This window comes from Ylistrum balloti, unplaced genomic scaffold, assembly GCF_031769215.1.
Source record: "Ylistrum balloti isolate Yb309-2 unplaced genomic scaffold, AGI_CSIRO_Ybal_v1 Utg370636, whole genome shotgun sequence".
NCBI classification, from domain to species: domain Eukaryota; kingdom Metazoa; phylum Mollusca; class Bivalvia; order Pectinida; family Pectinidae; genus Ylistrum; species Ylistrum balloti.
Genome location: NW_026782388.1, coordinates 55402 through 82209, shown reverse-complemented (window position 1 = coordinate 82209; position 26808 = coordinate 55402). Strand labels below are relative to the sequence as shown.

Genomic DNA, 26808 nt, shown 5'->3' with positions numbered 1-26808 from the left:
ATTTTGTTTTCAATAATTATATAATTACTCAATTACTCATTGTGATACGTACTGCCCAATACACAATACCACCAAATACTACCCAATACCACTAAATACTACCCAATACCACCAAATACTACCCAATACCACCAAATACCCAAATACTACCCAATACCACCAAATACAAAAATACTTATCCAATACCACCAAATACCACCCAATACTACCCGATACCACCCAATACCCAATACTACCCGATACCACCCAATACCACCAAATACTACTCAATACCACTCAATATTACCATATACCACCATATACCACCCAATACTACCCAATACAACCAAATACCCAAATACTACCCAATACCACCAAATACCCAAATACTACCCAATACCACCAAATACCCAATACCACCAATACCACCAAATACTACCTACCACCAAATACCACCAATACTACCAATACCACCAAATACCACCCAAAACCCAATACTACCCGATACCACCCAATACTACCAAATACCCAAATACTACCCAATACCACCAAATACCACCCAATACCCCAATACCAATACCACCCAATACCACCAAAAAACTACTCAATACCACTCAATACCATTACCACCCAATACTACTATACCACCATATACCACCCAATACTACCCAATACCACCAAATACCCAAATACTACCCAATACCACCAAATACCCAAATACTACCCAATACCACCAAATACCCAAATACTTATCCAATACCACCATATACCACCAAATACCACCCAATACTACCCAATACCACCCAATACCACCCAATACCCAATACTACCCGATACCACCCAATACCACCAAATACCCAAATACTACCCAATACCACCATATACCACAATATACCACCAAATACTACCCAATACCACTAAATACTACCCAATACCACCAAATACCACCAAATACTACCCAATACCACCAAATACCCAAATACTATCCAATACCACCATATACCACCAAATACCACCCAATACTACCCAATACCACCCAATACCCAATACCACCCAATACCACCCAATACCCAATACTACCCGATACCACCCAATACCACCAAATACCCAAATACTACCCAATACCACCAAATACTACTCAATACCACCCAATATTACCATATACCACCATATACCACCCAATACTACCCAATACCACCAAATACCCAAATACTACCCAATACCACCAAATACCCAAATACTACCCAATACCACCAAATACCCAAATACTACCCAATATTACCCATATACCACCATAACCACCTCCTACCCAATACCACCAAATACCCAAATACTACCCAATACTACCCAATACCCAATACTACCCAATACCACCAAATACCCAAATACTACCTAATACCACCAAATACCACCAAATACCCAATACTACCCAATACAACCAAATACCCAAATACTACCCAATACCACCAAATACCCAAATACTACCCAATACCACCAAATACCCAAATACTACCTAATACCACCAAATACTACCCAATACCACCAAATACCACCAACTACCACCAAATACCACCAAATACTACCCAATACCACCATATACCACCATATACCACCAAATACTACCCAATACCACTACCCAATACCACCAATACCACCAATACTACCCAATACCACCAAATACTACTACCAATACCACCATATACCACCAACCACCACCACCCAATACTACCCAATACCAAATACTACCCAATACCCAATACCACCCACCATATACCACCAAATACCACTACCCAATACCACCATATACCACCAAATACCACCCAATACTACCCAATTCCACCCAATACCCAATACCACCCAATACCACCAAATACTACTCAATACCACCCAATATTACCATATACCACCATATACCACCCAATACTACCCAATACCACAATACCAATACCACCAAATACCCAATACCCAATACTACCAATACCACCAAATACCCCAAATACTACCCAATACCACCAAATACCACCAAATACTACCTAATACCACCAAATACCACCAAATACTACCCAATACCACCAAATACCCAAATACTACCCAATACCAATACCACCAAATACTACCCAATACCACCAATACCACCAAATACCACCAAATACTACCCAATACCACCAAATACCCCAAATACTACCACCATACCACCAAATACCACCAATACCACCCAATACCACCCAATACCACCAAATACCCAATACTACCCAATATACCACCCAATACCAAATACCCCAATACCACCAATACCCCAAATACCACCAAATACCACCAAATACTACCCAATACCACCAAATACCCCAATACCCCAATACCACCACCCAATACCACCCAATACCACCAAATACCCAAATACCCCAAATACCACCACCCAATACCCTAAATACTACCCAATACAATACCACCAAATACCACCAAATACTACCCAATACCACCAAATCCCCAAATACTATCCAATACCACCATATACCACCAAATACTACCAATACTACCCATATACCACCAATACAAATACCACCCCACCCAATACCCAATACTACCCAATACTACCAAATACCCAAATACCACCAAATACCACTAAATACTACCCAATACCACCAAATACCATCCAATACCACCATATTCCACCCAATACTACCCAATACCACCAAATACCGACCAATACTACCCAATACCACCAAATTCCACCAAATACCACCAAATACTACCCAATACCACCCAATACCACCAAATACCACCCAATACCCAATACTACCCGATACCACCCAATAACACCATATACCACCCAATACCACCATATACCCAAATACCCCGAATATACCAATATACCACCAATACCACCCAATACTACCCAATACCACCAAATACCCAAATACTTATACAATACCACCATATACCACCATATACCACCCAATACTACCCAATACCACCCAATACCCAATACCACCCAATACCCAATACTACCCGATACCACCCAATAACACCAAATACCACCCAATACCACCATATACCACCAAATACCAAAATACTACCCAATACCAACAAATACCAACCCAATACCACCAAATACTACCCAATACCACCAAATACCACCAAATACTACCCCAATACCACCAAATACCACCCAATACCACCAAATACCACCAAACCACCAAATACTATCCCATTACCACCAAATACTACCCAATACTCCACAATACCACCATATACCACCAAATACTAACCCGATACCACCAAATACTACCCCGATACCACCAAATACTACCCCGATACCACCAAATACTACCCAATACCACCAAATACTACCCAATACCACCATATACCACCAAATACTATCCCAATACCACCAATTACCCAAATACTACCCAATACTACCCAATACCCAATACTACCCAATACCACCAAATACCCAAATACTACCTAATACCACCAAATACCACCAAATACTACCCAATACCACCAAATACCCAAATACTACCCAATACTACCCAATACCCAATACTACCCAATACCACCAAATACCCAAATACTACCCAATACTACCCAATACCCAATACTACCCAATACCACCAAATACCCAAATACTACCCAATACCATCATATACCACCAAATACCACCAAATACTACCCATTAACACAAAATACCACCAAATACTACCATGTACCACCAAATACCACCAAATACTACCCAATACCACCAAATACCGACCAATACTACCTAATACCACCAAATTCCACCAAATACCACCAAATACTACCCAATACCACCCAATACCACAAAATACTACCCCAATACCACCAAATACTACCCAATACCACCAAATACCCAAATACTATCCAATACCACCATATACCACCATATACCACCCAATACTACCCTATACCATCAAATACCCAAATACTACCCAATACCACCAAATACCACCCAAAACTACCCAATACCACCAAATACCACCCAATACCCAATACTACCCAATACCCAATACCCAATACCATCCGATACACCCAATACCACCAAATACCCAAATACTACCCAATACCACCATATACCACCATATACCACCCAATACTACCCAATACCACCAAATACCCAAATACTACCCAATACCACCATGTACCACCATATACCACCCAATACTACCCAATACCCAATACTACCCAATACCACCAAATACCCAAATACTACCTAATACCACCAAATACCACCAAATACTACCCATTACCACAAAATACCACCAAATACTACCATGTACCACCAAATACCACCAAATATACAAATACTACCCAATACCCAATACTACCCAATACCACCAAATACCCAAATACTACCCAATACCATCATATACCACCAAATACTACCCATTACCACAAAATACCACCAAATACTACCATGTACCACCAAATACCACCAAATACTACCCAATACCACCAAATACTACCATATACCACCATATACCGACCAATACTACCCAATACCACCAAATTCCACCAAATACCACCAAATACTACCCCAATACTACTAAATACTACCCAATACTACCCCAGTACCACCAAAATACTACCCAAATACCACAAAATACCACCCAATACTACCAAATTCCAACAAATACCACCAAATACTACCCAATACCACCAAATACCCAAATACTACCCAATACCAGCAAATACCCAAATACTACCCAATACTACCCAATACCCAATACTACCCAATACCCAATACTACCCAATACCACCAAATACCCAAATACTACCCAATACCATCATATACCACCAAATACCACCAAATACTACCCATTACCACAAAATACCACCAAATACTACGATGTACCACCAAATACTACCCAATACCACCAAATACTACCATATACCACCATATACCGACCAATACAACCCAATACCACCTAATACCACCCAATACCAAATACTACCCAATACTACCAAATACCCAAATACCACCAAATACCACCAAATACTACCCAATACCACCCAATACTACCAAATACTACCCAATACCACCAAATACCATCCAATACCACCATATACCACCCAATACTACCCAATACCATCAAATACCCAAATACTACCCAATACCACCAAATACCACCCAAAACTACCCAATACCACCAAATACCACCCAATACCCAATACTACCCAATACCCAATACCATCCGATACCACCCAATACCACCAAATACCCAAATACTACCCAATACCACCATATACCACCATATACCACCCAATACTACCCAATTCCACCAAATACCCAAATACTACCCAATACAACCATATACCACCATATACCACCCAATACTACTTAATACCACCAAATACCACCCAATACCCAATACTACCCGATACCACCCAATAACACCATATACCACCCAATACCACCATATACCACCATATACCCAAATACTACCCAATACCACCAAATACCAACCCAATACAACCAAATACTACCCAATACCACCAAATACCACCAAATACTACCCCAATACCACCAAATACAACCCAATACCACCAAATACCACCATATACCACCAAATACTATCCCAATACCACCAAATACTACCCAATACCACACAATACCACTATATACCACAAAATGGTAACCCGATACCACCAAATACCACCAAATACTACCCCAATACCACCAAATACAACCCAATACCACCAAATACCACCATATACCACCAAATACTATCCCAATACCACCAAATACTACCCAATACCACACAATACCACCATATACCACCAAATACTATCCCAATACCACCAAATACTACCCAATACCACACAATACCACCATATACCACCAAATAGTAACCCGATACCACCAAATACCACCAAATACTACCCCAATACCACCAAATACAACCCAATACCACCAAATACCACCATATACCACCAAATACTATCCCAATACCACCAAATACTACCCAATACTCCACAATACCACCATATACCACCAAATACTAACCCGATACCACCAAATACTACCCCGATACCACCAAATACTACACAATACTACTTTATAGCATCGAAATATCATGTTATTATAATTAAATTTAGCCTAGATATCAATTAGGAACTGTGAATAATCATATGTTATACTTCTGACAAATTTAAGGAAAATCCACAATACACTATCACATGCGACCCAATATATCCTTTATACAAGTTAAGCCCCTTTGTACACTGACAGTTCGGACGTTTGTATTTTGACGAAAGTTTCATGTTACAAACTTGTATTTTGTTTTGATATCCAGATAATACACAAGATTTAACAATGTCCTCAAGTTTCACATCATGTTGGAGGAACTGTTTACCAAGATTTTCAAGATCTGATTAACACTCAGACACATATAAAGTGTTACATGAGGAAATACAAAAAAAAGCATGAAGCATGTCCACATAATCATAATCCAAACTCAAATTCAATAAAACTGAGACAAAATAACAACAAAAGAAAAATTTACACGGAGACCCATAAAAAATGTTCAAGGAGAATAAGACCAGGTGTCGCGGAAGAGTAAGCATCTCCTGCTTCATCGACGACACCCGCTATGTAAACTTTGGTCAATCCAAGTAAGTAATGTCACGTTCACAAATGAGAACAAGGGATACAACAAATAATACAAAGTTGCAGGTAATATTACAGTAGATACAGTGTATATATCGGACGGAAAGATATAAAAGGCCGATATTCGTTATACATGCATACAGTTGCGTAATCTATAGACAAGTATTGATATAAGTATTCATGAGAATATAAAAAATATATATACATATTTAGAATAAGTATATTTTTAAACGTAATTATAATATATTTTGAAATATATACATATATACATTACATAAATAGATTACTTCGTATTATATGGATATGAACTGATAAACATATGCATTAATTACATTAATTATGAAAACGGACTAAACCGTCAGAAATTGTCGACTGCATAGTGATAAAAGACCTTTAAACCTATATATGGAATGGACAGAGGTATTTGTAGTTAGCATCTATGGTGCTTTCTGTGGATGGGTGGCTATCTCCTCCCGGCACAGTGGAGTAACAACGCCCTTTTCTGTGTAGGAATTTGTGATACCTTTTCCACAACAAACAGTTCGAATGACCTTTTTCACTTTCTCCATCCAATTGGTCTTATCGAAAAAAAATCCCACCAAGAGCGGAAAGCTGTCGTTTAAGGTTAAATTTAGCTAATGTGAGATAAAAATTTACCTGTACATAACAGCATAGAGAGGTTAACACAGTATCAAATTAGTGATGCTGAACAATAAGAGTTCGTGGTCGACCGATTTTCATACCTGTTACAGACTCACATTTGATCATACGTTATCTATTCTGTGAATACACACTCCCCAGATAACGATCTAATTTCTAGACTATTTGCCTTTATGTGTGTAGTGTGGGTGTTCCATACAATAACAAAAAATAACAAAAAAAAATCAATTAAGTTCCACGTTGATTACTGGGATTAAAACTGGTCCTAATATTATTTTTTTCATCGCAATAGTCTGAACACGGACTTACAATCCGTGTTCTAAGCAAGTGTCAGTGTATTAGCAATACTCAACCCTTGTAATCTTAAAGAATGTTTGATGCATATTCCAAATATCCAGCTACATAATTTCAAGTAATGAAAGTTTATCCGCATAACTCTTTATTTTTTCTGTCTTAATTAATATTTTAAACTCTTTATTTTGTGTAACATTTACAGCTTTCACATCAATCAGAGCTATTTTTTTTCGGTGTTCTATGTCCTCAGTAGTACAATACTTTAATTTCTTTTATTTGGAGTTAGTACATACAATGTATATGTATCTCAGTGTTCGGTCCTTTCCGTCTTTTTCCGTTGACATCTCGGAGCCGGATATAGGGTCGACAATCGCGATATGTGTTGACAAACAAATCAAGTCCTTTTGATGTTTGCAATCAAAGAGCAACAGGCTCCGTCAATGTCATCGCCTGAGACATGAGTGCACCCAGGTAAGTTAATGCATGGGTGTATGAGAGTGCATGTTGTCATCTCGTTATCACAGAGGCTTGTGTAAATTATACATATGTAGGCATATACTGTATGAACAATGTGTTTAATAATTCATAGGAAAAGGCCCCGTGGTATATAATACATTCAGCTGTTAATAAGAGTGCTGAATGGTGCTATTTATAGATCTTACATATAACACGGACATTAGTGGTTTTGTGAGGATGCGCACATCGGTGTACAGGTAACTCATTAAAAAAAACAGACAAAATTGCATATTCACAATAAAATAACCATGACATGTATGCATATATTTGAAAAAAATTAGAATATTTTTTTACAATTCAATAAACCGCACACTGCACAGTGTAATCCAATGGACATTCACAGTAGAACCGAGCACAAGAAAATCAAAAGTTTTTTTAGAATGTACTCATGATCACCTGTGTTTTCTCTGACAAAAGGTTTCTGGTGCATGGTTTGGATAAATTAATTAATTTATGTTCAAAAGTAGATATTACATATGTAGAAGTTGAGAGTACATGTTGTCTTACTAGCCTCAGGTACTGGGAATTTACCTGTAGTTGTGCTGTAGAGTGTTCGGCTAGACACCAAAGGGTCACAAGTTCGAACCTTAGCAGTGGCAGGTTTTTTTCATTACTCCTTCCTATAACGGATTTGGTGCCGTTGACCACTCCAAGGATAGAAGCTATAGGAGATTGAGATGCTTCCTTAGAGATATTGAATGTTGGTTGTTCTTGTCTTCGAGGTCAAAGACTTTTTGAAGGAGGGTGTAGTGATAACATATCACCTAGTTAAAGTTGAGAGTACAGGTTGCCTTACTTAAGTCTCAGCTAGTGGTAATTTCCCTTTAATCAAGTGGTAGAGTGTCTGGCTAGAGACCAAAGGGTCACTAGTTCGAACCCCAGTGATGACAGGGTGTTTTCAGTACTCCTTTCTATTACACATGTATTATTGGAGTTTTGTTGTTGAAAATATCTCGGTCTGTGAATGAAAAGCTATGTCATTGTTTTCTGATTATTGTCAAGCTATGGGGTACATCAGAATACATACATGCCCTTGTGTGTATGGCTGTATTATGACTCTAGGCTGACCCAGTTTTAGGTAAAATTTATTAATGTTTATCTAGACAAACTCTATCAACCTGAGGTGTTTTTTTTATCATCAATGGTTTAAAAATGGTCTTTTTGAGGATTGTCGGTGATAAAAAAAAAAAAGAAAAAGAAAAGAAGGACGAATAGTGGATGGATTGTCAGAGAGACTAGACAATTAAATGAAACCCTGTCCATGATGTGAACACAATATACAGTGGATTGGAGTGTAAACAGCTGAATCAATCCTACACATACATGTACAAGTATGTTACATGTGTCTACTTGTTCGATTACATTGCGATTGTACTAGGCCTCTTAGTCCCAAGTTACCCATAATCCATTTTGTGCCTGATTTAAAAAAAAAAACATGGCTGACAGGTGACCATTTTGAATTTGACAGTCATATTGGTTTTTATCACTCTTTTTGGAAAAGTGTTTAGTGGATCATTTTCAGATTTCTTATAAAGCTAGGCCTTTGTTCCTAGTTCTGCATGGCCAGTTATGAGACAGATTGGGGAAAAATATAGCTGACAGGAGGCCGTCTTGATTTTTTGCTACTCATAATGATAACTATTATTTCTGGAGAAGTTTCTGATCTAGGTTCATGTTACCCTTTGTTGTGCCCTTTTCCTTTCAGACTAATCAGAGAAGCAAAATGACTAACAGGCAGCCATGTTGACATTGAATGTTTGATATTGCTGTTTTTTGAAAAGTACTGGATGGATGTCATTCAAAATTCAAATGCAAGTTCCCTTGTTGTGCCTTTTTTTGTGTTGAAAGTGAAAATCAAAATGGCTGACGGGCAACCATTGGAAGAAATACCATACATGACAACCACTCATTGTATAATCTCTACCTAATTGTTTATTGTTGAGCAGATGAGTTTTTTATAGTAAATAATGATTTCTGTTTAATACTGCCCAAAATATTGGGTGTCTCATGTAAATCTGTTTATGTGCTTAACAGCCCCATTCATGGCAAGGACAAAGAGAAATGCCAACACCATGAGGACAAGGACAACATGAAAAAGTAGGTAAACTTTTTATGGGTTAGTAAAGTAATTTTTTTCATGATTTATTTTTGTTTTTATTTTTATTCAAAGTTGATACATGTATATAGATGTGCCATATAATGTACTGTGACCCACTTATCTGCCGTCATAAAAGAGTTAGGAATCAGTCTCACAAAGGAATCAGTTTCACAAGGGAATCAGTCTCACAAAGGACAGTCTCACAAAGGACAGTCTCACAAAGGACAGTCTCACAAAGGAATCAGTCTCACAAGGGAATAAGTCTCACAAAGGAATCAGTCTCACAAAAGAATCAGTCTCACAAAGGACAGTCTCACAAAGGAATCAGTCTCACAAAGGACAGTCTCACAAAGGAATCAGTCTCACAAAGGAATCAGTCTCACAAAGGACAGTCTTACAAAGGAATTAGTCTCACAAAGGACAGTCTTACAAAGGAATTAGTCTCACAAAGGAATCAGTCTTACAAAGGAATCAGTCTCACAAAGAATCAGTCTCACAAAGGACAGTCTCACAAAGGACAGTCTCACAAAGGAATCAGTCTCACAAAGGAATCAGTCTCACAAAGGACAGTCTTACAAAGGAATTAGTCTCACAAAGGACAGTCTCACAAAGGAATCAGTCTCACAAAGGACAGTCTTACAAAGGAATCAGTCTCACAAAGGACAGTCTCACAAAGGACAGTCTCACAAAGGAATCAGTCTCACAAAGGAATCAGTCTCACAAAGGAATCAGTCTCACAAAGGAATCAACAAAGGAAGTCTCACAAAGGAATCAGTCTCACAAAGGAAAGGAATCAGTCTCACAAAGGAATCAGTCTCACAAAGGAATCAGTCTCACAAAGGAATCAGTCTCACAAAGGACAGTCTCACAAAGGAATCAGTCTCACAAAGGACAGTCTCACAAAGGAATCAGTCTCACAAAGGACAGTCTCACAAAGGAATCAGTCTCACAAAGGAATCAGTCTCACAAAGGAATCAGTCTCACAAAGGAATCAGTCACACAAACGAATCAGTCTCACAAATTATTCAGTCTTACAAAGGAATCAGTCTCACAAAGGACAGTCTAACAAAGGAATCAGTCTCACAAAGGAGTCTCACAAAGGAATCACAATCTCACAAAGGAATCAGTCTCACAAAGGAATCAGAATCAGTCTCACAAAGGACAGGAATCAGTCTCACAAAGGAATCAGTCTCACAAAGGAATCAGTCTTACAAAGGACAGTCTCACAAAGGAATCAGTCTCACAAAGGACAGTCTCACAAAGGAATCAGTCTCACAAAGGAATCAGTCTTAGTCTCACAAAGGAATCAGTCTCACAAAGGAATCAGTCTCACAAAGGACAGTCTTACAAAGGAATTAGTCTCACAAGGGAATAAGTCTCACAAAGGAATCAGTCTCACAAAGGACAGTCTTACAAAGGAATCAGTCTTACAAAGGACAGTCTCACAAAGGAATCAGTCTCACAAAGGAATCAGGCTCACAAAGGACAGTCTCACAAAGGAATCGGTCTCACAAGGGAATTAGTCTCACAAAGGAATCAGTCTCACAAAGGAATCAGTCTCACAAAGGAATCAGTCTCACAAAGGACAGTCTCACAAAGGAATCAGTCTCACAAAGGAATCAGTCTCACAAAGGAATCAGTCTCACAAAGGAATAAGTCTCACAAGGGAATAAGTCTCACAAAGGAATCAGTCTCACAAAGGAATCAGTCTCACAAAGGACAGTCTCACAAAGGAATCAGTCTCACAAAGGAATCAGTCTCACAAAGGAATCAGTCTTACAAAGGACAGTCTCACAAAGGAATCAGTCTCACAAAGGAATCAGTCTTACAAAGGAAGTCTCACAAAGGAATCAGTCTCACAAAGGAATCAGTCTAACAAGGGAATCAGTCTCACAAAGGAATGAGTCTCACAAAGGAATCAGTCTCACAAAGGACAGTCTCACAAAGGAATCAGTCTCACAAAGGAATCAGTCTCACAAAGGAATCAGTCTCACAAAGGAAGTCACAAAGGAATCTCTCACAAAGGAATCAGTCTCACAAAGGAATCAGTCTCACAAAGGAATCAGTCTCACAAAGGAATCAGTCTCACAAAGGAATCAGTCTCACAAAGGAATCAGTCTCACAAAGGAATCAGTCTCACAAAGGAATCAGTCTCACAAAGGAATCAGTCTCACAAAGGAATCAGTCTCACAAAGGAATCAGTCTCACAAAGGAATCAGTCAGTCTCACAAAGGAATCAGTCTCACAAAGGAATCAGTCTCACACAAGGAATCAGTCTCACAAAGGAATCAGTCTCACAAAGGAATCTCACAAAGGAATCAGTCTCACAAAGGACAGTCTTACAAAGGAATCAGTCTCACAAGGGAATCAGTCTCACAAAGGAATCAGTCTCACAAAGGGATCAGTCTCACAAAGGAATCAGTCTCACAAAGGACAGTCTTACAAAGGAATCAGTCTCACAAAGGAATCAGTCTCACAAAGGAATCAGTCTCACAAAGGACAGTCTTACAAAGGACAGTCTTACAAAGGAATCAGTCTCACAAAGGAATCAGTCTCACAAAGGAATCAGTCTCACAAAGGAATCAGTCTCACAAAGGAATCAGTCTCACAAAGGACAGTCTCACAAAGGAATCAGTCTCACAAAGGAATCAGTCTCACAAAGGAATCAGTCTTACAAAGGAATCAGTCTCACAAAGGACAGTCTCACAAAGGAATCAGTCTCACAAAGGACAGTCTCACAAAGGAATCAGTCTCACAAAGGAATCAGTCTCACAAAGGAATCAGTCTCACAAAGGAATCAGTCTCACAAAGGACAGTCTCACAAAGGACAGTCTTACAAAGGAATCAGTCTCACAAAGGAATCAGTCTCACAAAGGAATCAGTCTCACAAAGGAATCAGTCTCACAAAGGAATCAGTCTCTTACAAAGGAATCAGTCTCAAAAGGAATCAGTCTCACAAAGGAATCAGTCTCACAAAGGAATCAGTCTCACAAAGGAATCAGGAATCAGTCTCACAAAGGAATCAGTCTCACAAAGGACAGTCTTACAAAGGACAGTCTTACAAAGGAATCAGTCTCACAAGGGAATCAGTCTCACAAAGGGATCAGTCTCACAAAGGAATCAGTCTCACAAAGGGATCAGTCTCACAAAGGAATCAGTCTCACAAAGGACAGTCTCACAAAGGAATCAGTCTCACAAAGGAATCAGTCTCACAAAGGACAGTCTCTCAAAGGAATCAGTCTCACAAAGGAATCAGTCTTACAAAGGAATCAGTCTCACAAAGGACAGTCTCACAAAGGAATCAGTCTCACAAAGGAATCAGTCTCACAAAGGAATCAGTCTCACAAAGGACAGTCTTACAAAGGAATCAGTCTCACAAGGGAATCAGTCTCACAAAGGAATCAGTCTCACAAAGGAATCAGTCTCACAAAGGACAGTCTTACAAAGGAATCAGTCTCACAAAGGAATCAGTCTTACAAGGGAATCAGTCTCACAAAGGACAGTCTTACAAAGGAATCAGTCTCACAAAGGACAGTCTTACAAAGGAATTAGTCTCACAAAGGAATCAGTCTCACAAAGGACAGTCTCACAAAGGAATCAGTCTCACAAAGGACAGTCTCACAAAGGAATCAGTCTCACAAAGGAATCAGTCTCACAAAGGAATCAGTCTCACAAAGGAATCAGTCTCACAAAGGAATCAGTCTCACAAAGGACAGTCTTACAAAGGAATCAGTCTCACAAAGGACAGTCTCACAAAGGAATCAGTCTCACAAAGGACAGTCTTACAAAGGAATCAGTCTTACAAAGGAATCAGTCTCACAAAGGAATCAGTCTCACAAAGGAATCAGTCTCACAAAGGACAGTCTTACAAAGGAATCAGTCTCACAAAGGAATCAGTCTCACAAAGGAATCAGTCTCACAAAGGAATCAGTCTCACAAAGGACAGTCTTACAAAGGAATCAGTCTCACAAAGGAATCAGTCTCACAAAGGACAGTCTTACAAAGGAATCAGTCTCACAAAGGAATCAGTCTCACAAAGGAATCAGTCTCACAAAGGAATCAGTCTCACAAAGGAATCAGTCTCACAAAGGAATCAGTCTCACAGGTACAAAGGAATCAGTCTCACAAAGGACAGTCTTACAAAGGAATCAGTCTCACAAAGGACAGTCTTACAAAGGAATCAGTCTCACAAAGGAATCAGTCTCACAAAGGACAGTCTTACAAAGGAATTAGTCTCACAAAGGAATCAGTCTCACAAAGGACAGTCTTACAAAGGAATTAGTCTCACAAAGGAATCAGTCTTACAAGCATGTTATGTATTGATTTTACTTGGTCTTTATGATTGTGTTTTTGATTTGATATCTCTGCTTTGTATTTTTTTGTATGTCTTCTTAACGGTGTCGGAAGGAAAATTGCTTGGAGGAAATGTTTTCAAATTTTTGCAAGTGATTGACATGAATGGCCAATATTTTAGATTTACAACAGGTAAACTTGTCAAAATTTCATTTTTTAATTACCATCCATCGCAGAGTCATTGTATGAGTCAGTAGCTTGTTGAGAAGAATGACTACAGGTTTATAAAAAAAATAAAAAAACAACATTTGAAGCAAAAAAGGACAAAAGATGTTCAAACATGTACATGAATCCTTTTGAATGGTCATGCAGTTTGTTATAAAAGAGTTCAAAGATCATATTCTTTTGCCTGTCCAATATTTGAAAGGCTATATGGTACAGATCAATATCTTTGACCAAATGTCAAGGTCTCAAGGGCCAAATGATTAGAAATAGGATTGTTCTAATGTGATCACGTGAGGATTGACATTAAAGGGGTTAAGATTCTGTTTTTAATGAATCTGACCTTCCTGACTTTGAATGGTGAGTATTGCATATCCATTGGGCCATTTGGTGATAAATTTGACGTAGCATAAACCAGTGTATTATGTAATATTCTAGATTGTCCCGAAAAGCTGGGGAAAAGCTGAGGCGAGACAAAATGAAGAGGTATTTGTCTGTCCTTGCCCAGGAAATACCTTGGATTTCTGACAAAAACCACCGTGTAGACCGTTCACAGATACTCAAACTCACAGTTAACTACCTGAAGTTCCATCATGGTGAGTTCAGAACATTTTGCAGATTTTTTTCAAAAGAGAATCATGCAATTTGCTTTTGATTTGTTTGTTAGGTGTAGGTGGCCCACTGCGTATTTTGTTGCACTATTTGCGAAAAACAGGATTTTATTCAATGATAATAATGATATTCAATGGTCCACCCTATGGAATGCCAAGATTTGTTTCAGTTCAAGTTGAATATTTTGATTGTCTCCCTTGTTGAAAAAAATTTTGTCATCTAGTCACCAAAAGGACATTGTGACAGCTAATAAGGAGTAATGATCATAAGTTGATATAATTATGAATTTTAGAAGTGTATACAGAGTCTTTTGGAACCATTTGCTTCAAATAGATAACATTTTGTAAATTTTTTTTAGATATGGCTACAATTAAATCATAATATTAAAATATATCTTGTGTGGAGGAGGATTAAAACATTTTTTTTTATTTTATAATCTGAAAAATTTCCAACTGAATCTTTTACAAACAGAAGCCATAAATGCAAACGGTTAAATTGGAACAGAAAAGGTAAATGGGTCTTGATCACTTCATAATGATCTAGAAATATTAATACCTTTTTCAACCTCAGTGATATTAGTTTGAATGTGTGGAAAAGTTTTTAACTTATTAAAAAGACCTGGTACCTGTACATCCTCAGGTGTTTTGATTAGATAAAGAGTTTTTTAATTTCAATGTCTTTATCTGACAAATGTCAAGAAGAGATGTTTTTTAAACTTGTAGATTATTTATTCTATTTCGAGAAAATTTTAATTTGAATTTATTAAAGAAATTTGGTCGAATCAAAGTATCAGTTAACTACAGGTAATGTTAAACTTAGGAGTACATATTTTGCATTTTTACATCGGTAAATAGTAGAAAGTTAATGCTCAACAACCTTTGTTACAAAGAGAATTGAAAAATTTGCATACACATGGGCAGGTTGGAGGAAGGGTTTCTAAGTATGTTCATTTACACAAGTAGAATGCTTTGTTCTGACCTTTTGAGGGTCATATACACAAAGTGAGCTACAAGCAATAAAGAGAACTAATCATGGTGGCCAGTAGCAACAGGGATGAGTTTTGTAACAAAATGCATTTTATGCACAGTTCTGCTTGGGTTTCCATTAAAATCATAACTTTTCACCAAATTTTTCATTTTAGCTATGTAAAGATACTCAAGCCAAACTCTCTCTAGGTAATAAGTAATTATCAGACATATATACTCCTGTTTCAGGTGTTAAGGAAAAGAAGATGGCTCCAAAGAAATGGAAACCAAATTTCCTGTCATCTGACACTCTACAACAGTGTCTCATTGAGGTAACAGCCATATTGATACAGTGAAACACTTTCAGAATAAGGTATAATTGTGAAATGAATTACATTTTTGCCAGTGAAATATGGGAATTAAGCTGTTTGAAAAAATGTTATATCATCACAGCATTGATAATTATAATTATATAACTTTCCTAGTTTTGACCAATCAGAGTGCTTCTTACTAAACTGTTACTGCATCAAAATTGGCTGATATTGCTGTTTGGAAACAAATGACACATAGGAAGAATATGTTGATTTCCATCAAATACAGTGTATGCACATTGCGCATTGTATCTAAATGAGGCAATGGCTTCCATGCATACATTGTATAGATAAGGTAATTACAGGTAGAGAACACATACAAAAACATACCTTACAGACATCTTAAGTATAGTACTCATATGTACATTGTATCTAAGTGGAGTCATAATTAATCCACATCTGTTTCAATCACAACACACACCAAGCATCACCAGTGAGTGGAATATTTACTGACCAGTTTCATCTCTGATACAAGGCCCTGATGAAGCTTTGCGTCAGAGGCAAATTAACTAGTCAGCCCAGCAGATATCCTGCTCACTGGTGAAGCTTCATGTGTGTTGTGATTGAAACTTACTTGGATTAATCTTACACGCCCTGCATACTTTTTGGTATTCACACCCAATGTGCAGCGCCTCACTTATCAACCAACTCACTCGCAAGTGACATTGGCTTGACTGTAATATAAAGTCATAAATACACTGCATAACTGTCATTGTGTCTGAATGATGTCATAGACGTAATATAGATATGTACATTACATACACTACATGTACAATATATCTGAATGGTGTCATAGACATAATACAGATATGTACATAACATACACTACATGTACAATATATCTGAATGATGTCATAGACATAATACAGATATGTACATAACATACACTACATGTACAATATATCTGAATGATGTCATAGACGTAATATAGATATGTACATTACATACACTACATGTACAATGTATCTGAATGATGTCTTAGACGTAATATAGATATGTACATTACATACACTACATGTACAATGTATCTGAATGATGTCATAGACATAATATAGATATGTACATTACATACACTACATGTATAATGTATCTGAATGGTGTCATAGACATAATACAGATATGTACATTACATACACTACATGTACAATGTATCTGAATGATGTCATAGACATAATACAGATATGTACATTACATACACTACAGGTACAATGTATCTGAATGAGGTCAGAACTACATTATACATATGTATGTTGTATCTATAAGAGATCACATAAATGTATACTTTATCTCAATAGCATCATTACCTTATCTTGATAAAATTTCCATAATCAAGTTGTTATGAATTAGAATCAGGGTTACTTATTATACATTATGTGAACACTATTTCTTATTTAACAGGCTGCTGGTGGATTTCTAATGGTTGTTACACACACAGGAATTGTTGTGTATGTGTCTGAAAGCATTTCAAGTATACTCGGACACTTACCGGTACGTATGTCTCCCGTAAACTTGTCATTCATACGTGTCTTTTACATTTGTTTTGTGTACTTCTGTTTTCTGTAAAGTTTTCTCCTGTACATTTGTCTCTGGTACATTTATCTGCTGTACATTTATCTACTGTACATTTATCTACTGTACATTTATCTGCTGTCCATTTATCTACTGTATATTTATCTACTGTACATTTATCTACTGTACCTTTGTCTCTGGTACATTTATCTGCTGTACATTTATCTACTGTACATTTATCTGCTGTCCATTTATCTACTGTATATTTATCTACTGTACATTTATCTACTGTACATTTATCTACTGTACATTTATCTACTGTACATTTATCTACTGTACATTTATCTACTGTACATTTATCTGCTGTCCATTTATCTACTGTATATTTATCTACTGTACATTTATCTACTGTACATTTATCTACTGTTCATTTATCTGCTGTACATTTATCTACTGTACATTTATCTACAGTACATTTATCTATTGTACATTTGTCTACAGTACATTTATCTATTGTACATTTATCTACTGTACATTTATCTACAGTACATTTATCTATTGTACATTTATCTACTGTACCTTTGTCTACTGTACATTTATCTGGTGTACATTTGTCAACTGTACATTTATCTACTGCTTTATTTACTGTACATTTATCTGGTGTACATTTATCTACTGTACATTTATCTACTGTACATTTATCTGCTATCCATTTATCTGCTGTACATTTATCTGCTGTACATTTATCTACTGTACATTCATTTGTCTCCTGAGTGATTGCCTGTGAATTTGTTCCCAGCATATCATATTTCTGATACATTTCCCCAGCTTCTTTGTGCTATGTTAGACTACAGCCAAGAATCACTAAGATTCCCGATGTATAAAGCACCAGTATTTAGCTCACTTGGTCTGAAGGAGCCCAAATAGCTTATGCAATGGCATGACACTGCCATCAATCAACTTTTTACTAAGAATCACTAATAGTCATAAATGACTGAATGGATTTTGACCAATTTTACTTAGAAGTGTCCTCGATGGAGAGGAAACCAAGCTTGTATAAAGCATTGTTTCTTGGCCCCAGGGGTCTGATAGATGGGGCTCAATAGGGGAAATTAATTAAAACCCATCTTCTGTAGAAATTCCATAATTCTGTTCCAGTTTTGCCTGCTGAATGATGAATGGTGTATAAACGATGGGTCTCAGCCCTCTTTGATGAAAAGGTGGGTCATTATAGGGGAATAGAGAATATCAAGTCCTACTCATCATGTAGGAATGATTGGATTTGACCTAAATTTGATCTGAAGCATCCTTGGGTGAAGGGAATTCAATTTTGTCTAACTAGTGGGTCCTGGACTTCTGAGATGTGAGGGATAGGGCCAATTATGGGGAAAATTCTTTTAAACCTTTCTTCTGTAGAAATATCAAGATTCTGTCCCAATTTGGTCTGTATGATTGGGTGAAAGAGAATGTAGGGGAGGTCTCAGCCCCCAAGACAGGGCCCAATAGAAGAAATGGAGCAAATTCTTCAAAATCCTTCTTCAGTAGGAATGCCTGGATGTTATCCCAATTAGGTCAGAAGTATACAAAGGTTAAGGGAGATAATTTTGTATAAACTTGGGATGGGAGGAGCAGAGCCCAGTAGGGAAATAGAGCAAATTCTCTATAAAAGTCTTCTTCCATTGTTTTTACAAGTACCTGCATATATATAGATCATGTTTCATTCTGCTCATAAGTCATGGACTGAACATTTTCTTTGATATCTACTATCTACTTTTTGTCTAATCTAGGTGAATGTTATAGGTCTCCCGATTGCCACTCTACTGCATTGTGATGACTGTGAGACGTTTAGTCGACAGTTTCAGATAGCAGATGAACATGTTTTTATGAGTAACAGTATGCCAACTGAGCAGGACAGAGTACAGAGTAAGTTGATTTGCTTTGTCTCACTACATTGTGGTTCATGGATAATGAATCTCAACCATTGTTGTTGATAGTTATGAATCTCAAACATTGTCGTTCAGAGAACATGAATCAATGACATTTTTGTTCATAGATAAAAAAAACAAATCTCTATTATTGTAGTTCATAGATAATAAATCTTTGACTTGGGATATTTTACTAACACAAATGCATCATCAGTATGTTTTACACTGTTACATATTCATCATTTTTTTAAGACATGTCTGTATTATGAATCCCTAATGTTGTCTTTCATAGGTAATGTTTCTTTGATCTGAAGAATGAATCCCTAATTTTGTCTTTCATAGGTAATGACACTTTGACTTTCGGTTTACAGATAATGCGCTAACACAGATATAACATCAAACATTTTTCATTATATATAGTTACAGATTTTTTTATTTTATTTTGGCCTATAAATAATAGAAAGAACTGTTAAATTCTGTAACCAAGATATTTTCTGAAACTGACAGTATAGCTGAAAAACCTTGTCAGTTTTATCATCCTCCCACTCACTTGTCAATTTTCTGATGAAGACGACATATCAGGAGTGCTGTCATTGAAATATCACTCATAACCTTTCTTTATGGAGTTAATTAACATTCCTTATAAAATGTGAAGACATAACATTTCTGTGTGTTATTTCTACATTCAATTTGTATAATTTTTTTCAGTTAATTATTCTCTTTGCTCACAACAGCAAATATTTACACATGTTTAGAGTGTACTTTATAATGATCTTTTATAGTAAGTACTTTCAAGAGCAATCACAGATCATTCCTGGTACAGATGCAAATTCTGCCAAAATACGGTGACAAACTGCAGTATGAGACCATCCATTTTCTAGGAAAGATCTCAACAGATGACACAAAGACTGGTGGGAGAACAGTTCCTTCATCAAGTTTGTATTCATATAACACTAGTCACATAATGTATTATGAAACCATTCTCAATCCATGTTTGTCAAAGCTTTTCACTCCTCCACTGAGACAAATTGTTTGTCCAGCATGAAGAAATCGTTTTATATGGTGCAATAGGGAATGGTTCGTTCTCTGCTGGTCATAACGTTGTCCTTGACTTACGCATAGTAACATCTTCTATTGTTCCTTTGATTGAAATTTACATTCTGCATTGAATCAAAGATTGTCTTAAGTCAGGTTATCCACCCTGCAATGCAGTTTGGGTCTGTGTAATATGATAAGCCCATGGTAAAGTGTCCCGTGGTTCATTTCACCATTATTTTGAAATGAACCCCACCATGGTGAAGACGCTCTATACTTTATTTTCAGTCCATGTTTCTTGGCTTAATATTTTATCTTAATTATGGTCCTCCACACTTAATGACACCAAAATAAATATAGCAATGATGGGGAAATTTAGGGTGGGGCAGGGGGCTTTACAATGGCCATGCCCATGGCCAATTTCCTCATCAATGTATGATTTAGCTGTAGTTGCAGATGTAGAATACACAAAAAGGAAATATGGTGAGCTGTGATGGTAGGAAGCTCCACTGCATACTTGAGAACTACCAGGCTCTGTGAACTGTTAGTAGTATTTGGTAAAGAGTATGAGTAAAGTGCCATTCTTTGTAGATACAGGTACAGTTTTATTAATGGTGTCCTGTCTTACTCCAAATTAATATCATGAGAACCATGAGATTTTTATTCATGTTTTTCCCCCATAGTATCATAACATCAACTTCTACATCATATGACATTAAGGTGGTTGTTTGTGAAGGTTAAAGGGTCAAAGGTCACATTTGACAACTTCTGCAAATTTATCAAATAACAGTACTTAAATGCATTGGAACAGGAGCAATGATGTCTTATAAACATTTTCTATTTTTTTCTCCTTCATATCTTGATTGAATAAAAGTCATAGAAATCACAAAATTGTGTTGCGCATTATTGGTCATGCTATCATTAAGACTGATGCTAGAGGATCCTTATTACCTTATCAGAAGATTCCAGTTTACTGAACATGTTCTCGAGATAGGTGTCTCACTGGCAAGTATGTACATGCAGCTCAAGGGATATCAAAAAATAATAACTTGTTATATTTTCAGATAAACAGAACACTTGGCTGGTAGCTGTTGGGCGGCCAGTCAGAAACAGGGTGATACACGAGTTGTCTGTGATGGGTTTGGACAAACTAGAGTGGTGTAGTCAACACAGTATGGATGGAACAATCCTTTTTAATGACCAACGGTATGATAAGTGCAGTACTTTCCATATCTAGAGAAGTTACTTAATTGAACATTAATATCGCCTTAAGAGGGGCTGATTAAGTGACATGTATGTGTGTAACTTGGCTTATGATGGACATTTACGGCTCGCTACCCACAGGGTTTAACATCAATGTTTATGGTAACCACATATACAGTCTCACAATATGTTTGAGCATATCAAAATGTAAGTGAAACAAGATTTGAAAGGATTCAAACTATCACTAGACAGAAAATTATTTTTTTTAAATCCTGTGTTCAAACTACCCACCTATTTGAACTGAGGTGTACTGCAAATTTGATTCCCAATAAGTGAGAGGAATTTTTGGAGGTGGCTTATTTTTCAGTTTATTCAAATCGCCTTGCGTCCGTGGTCCGTCCGTCCGTAAACAATTCTTGTTACCGCTATTTATGGAAAAAGACTAGATGGATCTTTCTCAAATTTCATACGCAGTTTCTCCTTGGTCCCTAGTTGTGCATTGTCTTTTTTTTGGACTGATTCAAATTCGAGATGGCCGACAGTTTGTTAATGCTATTTCTGGGAAAGTACTGGATGGATCTTTCTCAAATTTCATATGCAGTTTTCCCTTGATCCCCAGTTGTGCATTGTACCTTTTTTGGACTGATTTGAAATCAAGGTGGCCCACTGGCAACCTTCTTGGATGTCGACAGTAATACAGCCCAAGCATATTTTCTTCGATATTCTATCATATTGATTCAAGACCATGTCCATTATCCACCTGTAACTTACTGATATCTAATAATACTTTGGGATCTTTTTCAAATGATATTTGCTAATTGGTGCTTAATAAAAATATCTTGTGCCATCATTGAGTACATTCAATGAAGACCAGTTCATGAACAATACCTGTAACAAAAAAATAAATAAATCTTCAAGAACTGAAAACAGATCCTTATTTATATGGTGGGCGCCAAGATCCCTCTGGGATCTCTTGTTAGGATATTCAAACGTGTTTTGATTTATTACTTAAGTTGTATATAACATGATATTCATTACTTTGCATAACTGATATTTAATTACATGTACCTACATTGTCATTCAGTTAAGTCATATAGTGATGCTTGGCCAATGCTTGACCAAATTATCAATGCTTTACTGACCTTTCTATGGTTTTTTTGCTAAGAAAGAGTGATATTGTTTTCTTTTTCAATTAGAAGATAATAGTTATAATTACAACCAAGCCAATTTCACTGAAAAAATCTTCTCACACTTTCAAGGCAATATTTATACGTTATCGTGTTACAGAGTATCTCAATGTCTGGGTCTGTTCTCGGAAGAGAGTACTGGCTATTCCTGTTATGAATACATTGTACCAGAGGACATCCAGGCTGTCAGCATCAGTCATATGAAAAGTAAGTAATCTCTATAGTCTATCAACATATACTGTTAGTTGTAATGATTTTCATGCGTTTATATTTTGGTGATTGGATGTCTGGCTTTGACATGCCAAAATTGCAAACTCGAAAAAAGTTGTCAGTGATGTGTGAACAATGCAATTTTTTGGGGGAAATTTTTGTTTTTCAAAAACGTGATCCACACAAGGACAAGGCATTTTCATGAAAGTTCATGCTCAAACTCTTGCTCATAAATAGATCAATGCCTTCCTAAATAAAAAAATGTACAGTGCTGTTAAAGCAATAAAAACACAAGATTAGAAATGTTTTTCCATGCTTAATATGTTCAACTTTTATCTTGATGAATTATGGAACAATGTAAATTAGTTGTTGGGAGTAACTTTAATAATGAAGATATTTATATTAACATAAGCAGCATTTCCATTGAAGAATTGTAGCACTGCATCGGTAGATATATGTCCTTCTGAATAAGCACTGAAAAAAATATCTGAGGTCATCTATATCTTCTGATGAAGCCAGGTTCTCACTTTGGGACGACTTGTTCTATTTTTGGAAACACTGAACATATGCTGAAGTAGGTTTGCTGCGTATTAAATGCTTGATGGAAATGATGCATATATATTACATATTATTTATGCGATAGTGTTGGAAAAAATATTGCTGGGTTATCTTAAACCATGGGAGTGACACCATTATTCCAGAGACATATCCAATTGTCATCCATTTTGCATCAAGGGAAAGTCCATTTTCGAGGTAAAACAGTAATGAGGTAATTTTGTTCTCTAGAGATTATGAAATAGTATAAACAGGACGAACACAGACTTTTTTCTGATGTCGGATAGTTTTAATCCATGCCGTAAGAACCAAAGGACCTGTGCATATCAGCTCTGATATTTGTATCTTTCTTACTCATATACTCATCCTGGATGAGGCACAAAGTGATTGAACAAATTTAAATTAATTCATATACAGGACGTAATTTGATGTAAGATTCTAGATATTTTTCTTAAGTATGAAATGCAACATTTCTTTGTCAAGTATATACCTTAGGTCAGGTACCTGTAGGTTATTCTAGCCTGGGCATGTTATTCTAGCCTGGGCATGTTATTCTAGCCTGGGTGTGCTCTTGATTATCAGTCGATCCCTATTGATTCTGTAATCGTCAGCTTCAATATTCATGACAGATAGCAGTTCATTGAACACACCACATAAAAGCATAGTTTTTCAATCAGGAGACACATTATTTAACCTAACCATGTATCTACACTAGGTGGCAAGCTCTTTTCAAGAATTTTTTGCCCCAAAAAAAAAGCTGCGTATCATGCAGGAGCATGCACAATTGACAAATATGAACAGTAACATGCAGACCTGTAACTTCAGTCTGAGCGTTAGAAGTGTTACCTGTGAATAGAAGTGGTGATGGAGTAGTGACCTATGTGTTCTGTTAGTTACATGATACATGTCATTAATTAGCTTTCTATCATGTTATTGAAGGAAAAGTGCTACCTGTATGTTTTTACTAGTTACCTGTGTACTACCCTGTGTGTCTGTTACAAATTGTTTTAATATGTTACTATTCATTATGCTTGGCCCCCATCAGGTCTAGCTTATCACTATACCACTGTACATAAAGAGTGAAACAAAGGGCAGTAACTCTTGAAGATCAGAGTGCTATTTATTGGACCATTGTGTTAATATGATATGACAGAAAGGGGTAGTATGCTACCTTATCTAGGTAATGTCATTTCTGTGTGCTACACTTTGGAAGCTTCGGTCATTGGCCTGTTCATCCATGATTCATTCAGCTGGCTAATGTTGATGCCACAATGCAAGACATCAAGCAAAGAAACAAACATCATCGTTGAATCTTTATGCTATACTGCAAAGTCACATATTAAATATTGAAATCTGTGTCAACTTTTATCTGTTCATCATTTCATGGATGTGGAAATTCATGGATTGAGGTAGCCCACATATTTGAAAAAAAAAATCTATTATTTTACAGTAATTATTTTTAAAAATCTCACCGATATTAAATATTTGCTTTATGTTTGAGATTAATGAGACAGGTTTTGATGTAAATGAAAACGAAAGTTAATTTATTGACTCAAGAACATTGACTTGTTGGTTTAATCTCATTTCAACCCAATGATCGATTTCACTAGTGCAAGACAAGAGAAAAGATTACACGTTTACAAATTTGTTTCCCATTTACCTACTACAAGATTTTTCTGTCACTCCTTGGGCCTATCGTATAACAGATGACACCTGTTATGATGCTGCTCACAAATTCTTCGTAGGATAACTATGCCTCAAATTGATAACTATCAATTTCATCATCAATTTCAATGTTTATTTCATGGAATATTGATGAGTGCATGATGAAGAGGTTTCACAGCTTGTTTTTAAGTTTAGCAAACAAAATAAGCAAAAATGGGTCTCTTAGTGGACAGGGACATCTCAGCCTTACTGTAAAATTCTATTACTCAATATTGATGACTTGCGATCTGATCACAGTTACTGTAATGAAGAATATTGATGATTTTAAACCGTTTTAATCATATGTTTATCCTGTTTGTTTTTTACAGTAATGACGGACAATGAGGTACCACAAACCATTTTTAGACTAAAGATACCAAATCAGTCGGTGAAGTTTGTTTTGTCCCGATCTGTCATTGTACGGGACACATGGACGAAGGAGGCCAAATTCATATCCAGTATCAATATTATCATAGAGTAAGCAAGACATCATCAACATTGTTGTAAAATGACATCAGTATTAACTTTTTAGTATAAATTTGTCTTCACAGAAATACAAATATCCTTATGACCCATAAAATGGCAGGGACCCAAAAATCACTGAAACTTGAAGATTGCATTTAAAGTAAATTCTCAGACGAAAAGGCATTAAGGAATTGTGTCCAGTGCATGCACCTTTCTGTTACACATATACACCATGTTATTTAATATCAAAACTTGGAAGTAAAATGGATCAGATAACGTTGTATTAGAAATCTCAAAAACGTGATAAATTATTGCCAATTTTAGGCAAACATTTTGAGATCTTCCCCAAAAGTTTTGAGCAAAACCAGCGATGTCTT

The 26808-nt window shown here is 36.7% G+C and overlaps 1 protein-coding gene across 1 annotated transcript in view; it reads left to right on the top strand.

Moving 5' to 3' along the window:
• The window catches only part of LOC132557164 (circadian locomoter output cycles protein kaput-like), a 32165-nt gene that overhangs the window by 2932 nt on the left and 2425 nt on the right, over positions 1 to 26808 (top strand). The window contains exons 2-10 of the mRNA XM_060221660.1: positions 10024 to 10174; positions 15129 to 15286; positions 16517 to 16599; positions 18037 to 18126; positions 19935 to 20070; positions 20855 to 21007; positions 22172 to 22313; positions 23598 to 23704; positions 26296 to 26443. Of these exons, the coding sequence (XP_060077643.1) occupies positions 10024 to 10174; positions 15129 to 15286; positions 16517 to 16599; positions 18037 to 18126; positions 19935 to 20070; positions 20855 to 21007; positions 22172 to 22313; positions 23598 to 23704; positions 26296 to 26443 (1168 nt within the window). The remainder of the gene's footprint in view (positions 1 to 10023; positions 10175 to 15128; positions 15287 to 16516; positions 16600 to 18036; positions 18127 to 19934; positions 20071 to 20854; positions 21008 to 22171; positions 22314 to 23597; positions 23705 to 26295; positions 26444 to 26808) is intronic.